This window comes from Adiantum capillus-veneris, chromosome 12 (assembly GCF_014529385.1).
Source record: "Adiantum capillus-veneris isolate H3 chromosome 12, ASM1452938v2, whole genome shotgun sequence".
Taxonomy (NCBI): domain Eukaryota; kingdom Viridiplantae; phylum Streptophyta; class Polypodiopsida; order Polypodiales; family Pteridaceae; genus Adiantum; species Adiantum capillus-veneris.
In genome coordinates, this window is record NC_140942.1 from 72867629 (window position 1) to 72879600 (window position 11972).

The 11972-nt window shown below is 45.2% G+C and overlaps 1 protein-coding gene across 11 annotated transcripts in view; it reads left to right on the forward strand.

The window, feature by feature from the left end:
* The window catches only part of LOC147445944 (hydrolase family protein / HAD-superfamily protein), a 67848-nt gene extending 56151 nt beyond the window's left edge, over window positions 1-11697 (forward strand). For 8 of the 11 annotated variants that reach the window (XM_086525261.1, XM_086525258.1, XM_086525263.1 and 5 more), the window contains 2 exons: window positions 1656-1739; window positions 10340-10901. In XM_086525261.1, coding sequence (XP_086381387.1) covers window positions 1656-1739; window positions 10340-10510 — 255 coding nt within the window. In that variant the 3' untranslated portion in view covers window positions 10511-10901. Of the gene's footprint in view, window positions 1-1655; window positions 1740-9576; window positions 10278-10339; window positions 10902-11144 lie in introns of those variants that run through there. The other 3 variants (XM_086525260.1, XM_086525262.1, XM_086525266.1) reach the window with 3 other exon arrangements.
* The last annotated feature ends 275 nt before the right edge of the window (window positions 11698-11972 follow it).

The following is an 11972-nucleotide window of genomic DNA, read 5'->3' on the forward strand; positions in this document are numbered from 1 at the left end:
TCCCACGTTTAATCGTAGCGCTTCATTGCAGTCCAAACCACCATCTGTAAATAGGTCGCATAGGTCTTGCATAATCATGAAGCCCTCTACTCTGATATGATCACCTTGCCATCCCTGTAGACTGCCCACTTTCTGGCATCCCTTGCCTCTAAAATGTGTGGCATACACTCCCTGCTTCGTGTCATCTGGGCGATGGTCAAGTCATCTTCCAACAATACCTTCTCCCCCCCTTCAACACCTGTCAATGTGATAGAAATCCTTTCTTTTCTCCAAGGAAGCAAACTTTAGGATGAGGGCTAGTTCCTTCGTTGCATCCTTCCCCCACTCTCTACACATCTATGTATGGGGTCTCCTTTACTCCCATCTTTTGGCATAAGACCAATGCTTCCTCTTTGGGGCTTCCCATCTCCTTCCACCCTACTACCCGCACATGTAGTGCTCTTGCTTTCCTCCTCTTTTCGTCCTCTTCCCCACTCTTTATACATCTGTGTATGGGGTCTCCTTTACTCCCATATTGCCAATGCTTCCTCTTTGGGGCTTTTCATCTCCTTCCACTGTACTATCCGCACATGTAGTGCTCTTGCTTTCCTCCTCTTTTCGTCCTCTAGAGCGTCGTTCATATTGTTGGAGAGGATGGTATGAGAGTCTCTTGCTGCTTCCTCACCACGTCTACCCATTTCATGTTTACTCATGTTGTTTCACGTACATCCGTCCATGCTTCATTTCCCTCCTCCATGTCTGATTTTCTGGTGTTCCCACAAACTCTCCCTCCTCCCTTGCTACCTTTTCAATATCTGTTTTGCATGTCAAAATTTCGACTTTGAGTTGATCAATGACCGCATCCTTCCCTTTGACTAAATCCTTTAGTATGGATATCTCAACGTCCCTCTCCTTGAGCATTTCCGTCCACCTACTTTCCATTTGCATCTTCCATCCATCCATTCTAGATGATAAGGTTGTGAGATTGAATAGGTCAATTTAGTCTGTTGGAATTCCTCCTGTGAAATGAAAACGCTCAGATCTCTTCTTTCTTCGTCTCTCAAATTTTGTCCAATGTGGGGCTACTAAGCTGAGACTAATTACTCTCAAGAGTGTGGAAATAATTGTGTCATTAGTTTGAAGAATTTGGGCCAAGGGTACAATGAAGGTTAATGTGCCATGCTGGCACGATGCACCAAACTCTTTAACCTCTACAATTTCTTAAACTAAGAAACTTTACGAAACGTTTCAAACGTTTTGAAACTTCTCTTGGGACGTTTTAAAGGCTAATGCTTTCTACTAGATCCCAAAGCACGTATTTGATATGTATAATACCTTGGTTCAAATTTTGAATTTCAAATTGTCTTTTCGCTCTCTCTTAGTCTTTCACAATGGGGTTGTGTGCTGCTGGGTAGTATGTGTAAGCTCTGCACTTACATGTTTATGGTTTGTGGCAAAACTTCTCTGGTGATGTTTCATAGTCTAGCGAAACCGTTTCAAAACTTTTGAAACTCTTTTCATACAAAACCTTTTGATACTTCATGGCTACTATGTGTGTCCAGATATTTGTATAAGCTATGTGTTTCCATTCATATCTCTGTTCAGAAAGGTAAGAGCATGGTTCTGTTTTGTCAACTACCAAATGTTTTACAGAAGTGTTATGATTTGTTTTGTAGGCTGGGGCACCCTGGTTCAGCATTCTCACAAGGACTGGCTGTTTCAAAGGACAGGATAATGATGGGCGTTATCCAGCAGATCTGGTATGCTGTCTCTTCAGTGGTACAATATTGTTTTTTGCAATGCACAACTGTGTTGTCTGGGTCTCTGTGATCATGTGTAAATGGAAACAAGTTGTAAAAAAATTGTGAGCAATTACTTTACATGTGGTAAAGATTATAGATGCTTATATATGTCTGAGATCTCTATGATCATGTGTAAATGGAAACAAGTTGGAAAAGAATTGTGAGCAATTACTTTACATGTGGTAAAGATCATAGATGCTTATATTGTTTGGGAATGGGTTAAGAATGCCGTTAAACAGAAAGTACATAATTCCTTGATAGCCTATCATTTGTTTATATTTGTATTGAATTTTATACGCGTCAGGATCCTTTTGGTTCTACCTTCTTTTGGATACTACACGGAGAAAAATGACAATCTGGCAAACCAAGCTTTGAGGTTACAGAATTAGGTTGAAAATTGCATTAAAAGTTGAGAGCCTTGGTTGTTTATGTAAAAAATGAATTGTCATACCTTATACAAGATAATGGTTGAATTTGCACCTGATACATGGGTCATTGCATGAGATGCACATTTCTAACACACCTCTCATAATCACATAGTGAGAGTATTTATGTTGGCGAAGTTGAAGCAGCTGTTACCATAGACATCCAAGCACCACGCATATGGAATCCACCATGGAGAACGCATATTAACCTTGTAGTTAAAGTATTTGTCTCCTTGAACACCGAGGGGCTAGATTTTGTCAACTAAGCAGCTGAGATCTCGATTACCAATCTTTGATCTGTTAAAGGTTCACCCTAAGATGGTTTTTTATACAAAAGGCATATAATGCATTGAAATGGTCTTGTAATCCCTTGGGCGAGTCTGATTAAGTACAATCGCATCGACATATAACAATGTTAGTACCAACAACTAAGCTAAAGTAGCTTCCATCTGTCCTCTCTCAATATGCTTTGAGACTGTGATCAGAGACACAGCCATTATGGTACCTTCCCTTGGTGTTTGTCATTTGCCTTCTTTAGACACATTGTTAGTATCGCTTCGCAGGAGCCGTGCTTCCTATTTTTAGGTATCACATACAGAGCTTATGGGTTGGATGCAAATTATATTACAGGCATAGTAGAAGGGATTTCTTGTCCCTTGGAGTATATGAGATTTGTTAGTACGAGCCATATTTCTTCCAGTGTGATAGCAGATTCAGCCTATCCAATTTTGGATATGGTATCCCAGTGGTTTACCTTGGAGAGTGCCCTAGACGATGTGGTTTATGGGATTGCATTGCTAGGAAGCCGCAGATTTTGGTAGATTTATGCAGTGCTATCTCGGACTCTTTTCTCTTCCGTCCCTTTTTAGACCTGTTTGCATGCATTATTTCTCCTTGTAATGATCCTAAGGTTTTCCCCTTGCTTGGTATTTTTCATGATGGCATGCTGTCCTAGCATTTAAGTCACCGAGTAGGATGACATCTCCATCCCTCAAGAACTCCCAAAAATCTTCATCTAGTATGATGTATGGTGGCTGCCCATAGGCGAAGCATAATGAGATGTGCTAGGAGGGAAGTAACAGATGGCAATGTAGAGAGATCTGCCCTCCTCCGCTCTAACTCTGACCCACATATAGCGGGCACTCTCATCTCTGCAAAACACCTAGATGATAGGGTGTTACACCTCCCTAAATAACATTGCTACTCCTCTTGATCCTTCTGCTATTGTGCTCATTATGAGCCACTTGTCTACATGCGCTCTCCCATTTGTATCGACTCACCCTGGGGAGTGTGCTCTCTAGGCTCGAATGCGTATCTGGATAGACAATGATGTCCCTTCTTTGAAGAATCCGCGAATGCTTCGACATGCAATCGTAACAAGCCATTACAATTCCCGACCACAAGCGTTAGGTTGGTCCCATAGGTCTCACACAGTCATGTGGTGTGTCTGTCAAGTACTACCACTTTGTCTCCTATAGAGGAGGTGAGTTTTCCCTTCTCTTTAGCAGCCATGATCTCGGGTATGCATCCTTTCATGTGCGCTAGTTGGGACACAGTAAGATTATCTCTCAAGAAAATCCTTGTTTGTTTTAGTGTAGGCCTTTTTCTTAGCAAGTCCTTCCTCTCTTCCATGGTAGCGAAACGAATGATTAGAGCATGTTCCTTGGAGTTTCCCGATCACCTCCTCTTTTCTTGCCCACTCTCCATACTCCAATGTGTTTTGGCTCCATGACTCCCATACATGCATAGAGGCCTTTCACTTCCTCTTCCACGTTGTTGGTGTGCCTGACACCCGTGACTCATTCATGTAGAGCGTGTTTCATTTTGATGATGGAGGTGGGAGTGGTGGTTTCATGTTTACCTTTTTGGGCCACTTGGATCCATTGATGCACTTCTTCTACTTGCTTCTTGGTGCTAGTGAGCACTTCTACCCATGAAGAGGTCTCACGTGCCTTCCTCTCCTCCTCCGCTTGGATGGTGAGCACTTGCACCCTTAACATTATTCAGCTCTTCAGCGGATGGCCGAATTTCTACTTCTTCAAGCTTGGTCCAGGAGTGCAGGTTCTCCAACTCTTCCTTTAGTTTTTCGATTTCAAAAGGCCAAAATGACCTATGAGGCCAATCTGTTACAAACTAGTGAATCTGATACCATGTCTGGCTACAAAAAAGAGATACTACCTAGAAGTGCTACTAGCTGGAAATGTGTGAGGTATGTGTGACCACTGATATAATGGGTGTCCAATACAAGATGGTGATATAAAGGGTGATGAATCCATCCTCATATGTACTCTAGATGTCGATAAAGTATGGCTCGAATCCTCTATTGTAGAGTGTAGTCTCCGTCGGTGCTGTGAAGCTCCTCTCCTCAGTCGTGGGCATCTCGATCTCCCTAGCTCCAATGCTTGGTCAATGAGAGTACCAGGGGTGTGCCACGCCGGTGTGGTGTTAAACACCATAACCTTTGTTTTACCAAGGTTTACAGACAATCCGCTATCTTCCGCAAAGCTATGTAATGCATGCAAACGTCGTTGCATACCCTCCGGTGAGTCAGATATCAACTCAATATCATCAACATATAACAACAATGGAATCCATGTCCCTACCAGTTGGGCACCTCTATCACCCTCTCTGTCAATGTAATCAAAAACCTCATCTATATGCATACCAAATAGAGTAGGAGACAATGGACAACCATGAAATGAAATATTATATTAACGTCTTCTCAAGGCCATATTGACCTATGAGACCAAAGAGTTATATCATGGTGAATTTGATACAAGGTCTGGATAGAAAGAAAGAAACTAACTAAATAGAAACACTACTAGAGCTGAAAAGGTGGGTATCAAGAGCTTGAGAGGTACTTATACTTAAAGTGGGTGTGTATCTCAAAGAACAGATACAAAATGGTGGAGAAATGAAATGATCCCTGGCATGGATGAAGTGCTCTGCTACCAGACCATCATGATCATGTGCTCTCCTTGTCTTCATCCTGTCAATAGCTTTCCTTACCCTCTCGGCAGTAAAGAAAGAACATGTCTCCGGGCATGTCTTTATTGGGTCCAGTAGAGGTGGTTGTCCTGATGCTGTGTAGAGAGATGTGGCATATTCCCTCCATGTCTCAGTGGAGGTGACCACTGGTGGTGGTGAATGTTCGTGGAATAGCCTCCATGCTTCGCCTGAGTCCCGACTTATAAATAACTGATACAGATCTTGCTCTAGCTGGGATAAATAAGCGCTTTTCTTTCGTTGCACTAGGCGGCGAAAGATAATCCGTGACTGTCTATGTGTGGTAATACCCATGAGCACTTCCCTTTGTAACTTGATCCTCATCTCTCTACACTCCTCATGATACCAACTGTTCTGGGGCATTTTTCCAGATCGTCTCCGTGTAGGCTGGTTGTGGGGGTATGCTTCTGATGCTGCATCATGGAGCGTCTCCTGTCAGTATCTGAGTGAGTTCATCTAGTGGCCGTCCTGGCTCCTGGGTGCATAGCTTCATGTATATCTCATCCATATACACAGAGTCTGTCTCCCTCATGAAGGTATACCGGATGTGTGTAGGGACCTCTCCTAATGAAGCTGTGCTGAACTGAAACGTCAGGGTGAAGGACAAGATAGCATGATCAACTGCTACTCCAACTGGCCTAGTGCCCACCATGAAATCTTGAAAGAATGGAATGAGACCTGGCTGGGCCATAACATAATCCACTGTGCTGGCACCATGTCGGTGTGGAAAGCAAGTAAAACCTCTAGCTGTCGAAAATCTTTGTAGGCCATTCAAAATGGCCAATCTATGTGCGGTTCCCATATCTATCAAGTATCTGCCATTATTCCGTGTATTCCTCATCTTGTGATAATCTGGATAGACCCATCTCTGTATCATCCAGCTCCCTAAGCATTTCCTCGGAAGTATCATAAAATATTGTCTGGTGGTGAGCAGTCCTAGCATTGAAATCCCATAATGTCACCATCCTTAGAAAACTCCCATATGTCATTATCCAAAATAGCAAAGGGGGATTGTCCCCTAGGTGATGCATATACTGACGTACTAGGAGGAAAGTAACAGATAGCAATGTAGAGGTATCTGCCCGTCTCTGCCCTGAGCCTCACCCACATGTACCTAGCATGCTCATCCTTGGGCGCTGCTGCAACTCCTCCCCTAAATAGAACTGCCACTCCCCCTGAGCCTCGTCCTCGATGCTCCGATCTGGCCTCTTGTCTACAGGCTATCTCCAATCTATATCCGCTCACCTGTGGCATGGATTTCCCAGGGGCTTGATGCGTCTCAGAGTAGAAGATGATGTCTCTCCCTGTGAAACTATCCTCAAAGGCCCCTACATCAAGACGAAGTGAACCGTTACGATTCCAGGTTGCCATCTTTAGTGTGGTCCCATAGGTCTCGCATCGTCATGCGGGACATCGCTCCAATATCACCAAAGCAATCTTCCCCTTTTCCCTTGCTGCTCTAATTTCCGGCATTACTTCTTGCATATGAGCAATCTGCGAGAGGGTGAGGTCATCTCCAAGAAAGATGCCAGTCTTCTTTAGAGTCGGTCTCTTCTTCAGGAAATCCTTCTCCGCTTCCATGGAGGGGAAGCGGAGAATGAGTGCCCTTTCCTTCGAGGTTTCTCCGTTGCTTCCACTTTTCTTTGTGCCCACTCTCCAGGCCCTCGTATGCGTCTGCTCGTTGACCCCCACTAGAGTCATGAGTTCTTTCACCTCTTCCTCCACATTATCTTGGTCTCTGAGGCCACATATCCTTACGTGTAAGGCCCGCACACGTCTCCTTTGCTCCTCTTCTAGTGTCAGGTTGATGATGGTTGGTGTGGGGGTGGGGGTTATTTCCTTGCCTTTCCCTTTCTTGACAATCTCGATCCATTTTTCGGCCTTTTCTGCTTTTTGTTGGGTCTTTGTGATGACATCTACCCATGAGGTTGTCATTTCTTTTTGTTGCTCCCCACCTTCTTTGGTGGCCCGCACTTGTTCCTTAATCGTGTTAAGCTCTTCAACTATTGAGGGTTGAAGCTCTCCCTCTTCGAGGAAATTCTGTGATCGCACCTCTGTAAGCTCTTTCTTGAGTAGTGCGGTTTCCTCATCTTGAGCCTTCACGTGATCCTCGAGTGTATGTATCATGCTTTCCTGTGCTGCCACGCGCGCGTCGAGTATGTTGATAGTACCTAGGAGGTGGCGGTTGATCATGCTGATGGACTCGCTCAGTTCTTCTTTGCATTTTTGGATGGCATCCTCCACCGGGTCATCTCTGCCATTTTGCTTCCTCATGGTCGAAAGGCCGCCACAGGAGAGGGAGAGGGAATTTTTTATTTATTTATTTATTTTTTTCTTCTCTCTATGCGGCTAAGTCTCTCTTTCTCTCTCTACACTCGCAAACCTTCTCTCTCTACGCTTCTCACCTCTCTCTCTCTCTATGCACCATTTTTTTCTCTCTTTCTCTCTCTACGCTTTTCTGTTTCTCTCTCTACGGAAGTTCCCCCCTCCCCCCCCCCCCCCCCTCTTTCTCTCTCTACGCAAACTTTCGCTAGGTTCGGGAGTTGCGGGGGAGAGCACGAGGGAGCGGGGGCAGGGGCAGGGACAGGGCAGCACGAGCGGGAGGGAGCAGCAGGGAGTGGGGAAGCGCGTGCGGGCAGCAGCGGGCGCAGCAGTGCATGCAGGGCAAGCAGGAGCAGCAGGGGAGCGCGAGAGAGGGAGCGGGAGCAGTAGGGGGAGAGGAGCGGGGGCAGGGGCACAGAGAGAGAGAGAGAGAGAGAGAGAGAGAGAGAGAGAGAGAGAGAGAGAAATGAAATGGAATGTCATATTAACATCTTCAAAAGGCCAAAAACCTATGAGACCAAACTGTTACAAAATTGTGAATCTGATACCATGTCTGGGTACAAAAAGACTAGAACAAAAATACTACTACCACTACTAGAATCCATCCTCATCTGCACTCTGGATGTTGAGAGAGTATGGCTCGAATCCTCTGCTGTAGTCTCGTCGATGCTGTGTAGCCCCTCTCCTCAATCGTGGCCGTCTGGATCTCCGTAGCTCCAGTGCTCGGTCGATGAGAGTGCCGGTAGTGGTCGAATGAGTGTGGGCGGAGCTCTGCAGTGATGGCTGCTCCTCTGGCTGTCCCATATCTAGTGAAAAGAAATCTGTAATCCGTCTCTGGGATTGTCTCTCTCTAGCTCTCCCCAGTAAAGTGTCTATATCTGTGTAACTCAAGTAGATATAGCCCAAGACATCTCTGATCCTCATAACTCATGACCCTAGAGAATGGACCGAAACCCTCTCTGAATAAGCAGTGGAAACGGCCCCGAATCTCATACTACACTGTGCAATGACATATGTAATGTAGCTCTGTCTTTGGCTCTAGCTGGCATAAACGGCATATCTTGTTGTCTGCCGGTATCCTTCTGAATCTACCGGTCTCAATCTCCAGCTGATGTGAGGATGTACGTATCTGACCAATGGCACACCGCAAACCATGAGACATATGTGTATCCATGTAGCTGGGTCTAATCACAAACCCATCTCCTGTGCGGTGGAGAAGATGCTCTCTATAGAAAGCCATCTTCGTGCCCAACTCTTGTGGCGGCTCTATCCATGTCCTCCTGGTATCCAACTGGATCAGGTCCTAACGAATGAGTCTAGTAATCTCCACCCGTGTAAGAGACATCGAGGGTGTTTGAAGAGAGTACTGGAAAGGGGGCAGCCTGTCCATGGTGAAGCCATGCATCTGAAACCATGATGTCATCTGTGCATACCAGCATGAAGTGTCCCCCTGAAGAGCTAATTGTCTGGAAGACTCAAGGGCCAGTCTAGCATATCTGTCTCTAGTAGTGTCCCACAAGCTGTGCACAAAGGAGACTGATCTGGTAAGCACCTCAATCTCCATAGGAGGGGCAGCTAGCTCTGCTGGAATGATTGGCTCTGATCAGTTGAGAGATCATAGATACCAAGGGCCTCTCCATACGTCTCCAACCATCTTGGCCTACAGAAGGTCTCCATATCTGCACCACATACAACATAGCTGAGGCTACTAAAGTATCAAAGAGCCATAACTTTGTCCGAGGTTCCTGGAACTGAACCTGCGAACACATCCTTCCAAGCCTGCCAAGGCCGCATAAGCTCTAGTCAGTCTAGTCTCTGCTGCTCTCCCCAAAGAAAACCTCGGCCCAATGAAGACAACCCCAAGGTAAGTGTATGCATCTGCCCGGTCTTGATGCAATTCTAGAATCAGCTCGTTTTTTTTGTCTTTTTTCCTTGAGGGTTGTTGAACTTTGAAATTGAACAGGAAAGATGCCGTTTTTCTTTATCATCTCTTCCTTCATGGCTGTTATTTCAGCTTGAAGTTTCTTCATCTCTTGAAGCAGGTAAGACTCCCATGGAGATGCAAAGGTCCTTTCAATGCTGCTGCTAGAAAAAGGCTGGCATGGTCCCCGAGGAAGGTCCCTTCTCCCTCCTCAAGGCTGCCCTAGTTAGGGTTTGTGAACCGCTGTATGAGGCTAAGCGGCACCGATTAGATGGACTGGTGCTGTGCGTGTAGGTTGTACTTGTGGATTGAGAGAGGGGCGTGTACTGCATCAGTGCCGCAGCCGGCCCGTGCTGCAGTCCACTCCACCATTGGCGCTGCTGCTTCCCCCTAGGGCGTTGTTGCCCTTCCAGCCTCCACCACCTGCCGCCGCCTCAACTCACTGTACCGCCCATTGCCACTTCCATCTGCTCAGCTCATAGCCCTCACCCGCTTGCTCATTCAAGTTGGAGTCGTGAGCTGCCCCACCCGCACCCCCCCCCCCCCCTGCCCCCCCACAAACACACACACACACACACACCAACAGATAACACCCCTAAGGTTATGCTTCTGTGCTTGGTTGCTTTTTTTTGTTGGTCTTTGGTTTGTTAATCTGGCTTCTTTCTTTCTTTCCCATGTGTTTTCCGTTTCGTGTGGTTTGCTTTGTAATGTGTTGGTGGATGTGTTTTTTCCTGTTGTCTCTTTGTTTTCCTTTGCTGTTTGCTCGTTTTTTGTTTTTTCCTGTTCGTTAGAGGCATAACCATAGTGGTGGGTGGGTAAGGGTTGGGTGGTTGTGGGTGGTCTGGGAGGTTTTGGTGGTTAATGCTGCTCTTTGTCTTCATCAGCTTGTCCTGGATTTTGAAGATGGTTATGCGAGTTTGGGTGCAGCCTCTCTCTTCAGCATCGGTTTCAGATCTTTAGAACAGGCTGGCCTTTTTGGTGTCGATGGTGCCCCTACTTTATGTTATCTTGGTGGTGGGTGCCACCAGTTGTTGGGGGACGTTTCCCGAGCATGACATCTTCGCAGTGCTGCATCACCTGAGGCTGTACAGGGCCTGGGGCAGATTTATGCCGCCCTGTTCTGGGTGCACATATCCCATGTCACCCTATACTAACCCTTGTGGATTTCCCCTCAGCTCTGTGCTTCCTTGAGATCTTGAGGGGTGTTTTTTCACCATTGGTTGTATTGGCTATCATGCTGTTTTGTAATAGGCTGACTCTGCCTCGTAATATTCTCTTTTGTAATAGCAACAGGCTACAAGCCCTTTTCCAGAGAGTAACGAAGGTGCGTATGCAAAGCTTATCTATGGGGCTTCTATTTATGAACAGGTGAGGGCCCCCCCTGTTCGAAAGACAAGACATGCCTTTCCTCTAGTTTGAAAGACAAGAAAAGATCACCTTTCTCTACTTGAAAGCTTTTGCATTTCTTTGTTGGGCACAGTGGTGCCATGACCTGATTGTTTTGTTGCTTGGTCATCCATGAATCAAATTTTGTGAACCAATCACTTTTGAGCATGGAATGGCTAGTTGCAACTTTCCAGGTGACTGTTTGAGAGTTAAATAGAGGAAAATTTGTGCTTGCACTGGTGTAAGCTTAATCAGTTTCCTAGTCCTTCACTTTATTAAATGGTTCGTTGTTCATTCATTTAGGTGGTCGAGAACGTGCTTGAAGCAGTACAATTTATTCTGAAAGACCACGGGCTTGACAAATTACAGCATTGACATTAGGTGATCTCTCTCTCATTTTTTGACACCAATATTGATTCTTACCAAAGAGAAAAAGAATTCTGGAATGTAAAATGGACTGGTCTGAGGTGGTTTAGGCTTTTAGCAATTTCGAATTACTGACAAACATTATGATGCATGTGGCTCATGATAAATGCCGTTCTTTTTCTTCTTTTATAAATAGAACAAGAAAAGAAACTTGCTATTTGGTAAATAGGGAAGCCCATCTATCATAAACATTGATTTTTACAATTGCAAATGGGTGCTTCCCTATTCCAATTCCAGCTTCCCGTTTCAAATCCCCATTCCATGTTTTAGATGTTGCAAGGAAAATAAGAAAGGTCACCTCTATAGCAATGTCTCCCAATAGCACTCAAGGCAAATTCAGCACGAGAAGCCATATCAAAAGAACTCCCACAATACCACAACTTAAAAGTAAGTGAACCTTTGGGAATTTAAAAGCACACGTCCACCCAAAAGACCACCATAGAAACTAGGAAGCACCTATCTTGGCATGGAATCATAGCACACACCAACCTCTTCACCCATTGCTTCCTTCAAACCACAATTTCAAAGTGTACATGTGCCACAAAAGATACAAGTCTTCAACACTTACCCCAAACATCTAGTGGGTTGCCATATCTTGTACTTTGTGATAGACAGAATGTATCTTTCAAATCACAACTCCAAAAGAAATGCTTTCAAGCCTCAAAAATTATCTGCAATTTTTTAAACAAAAGTTATGAAATCGAA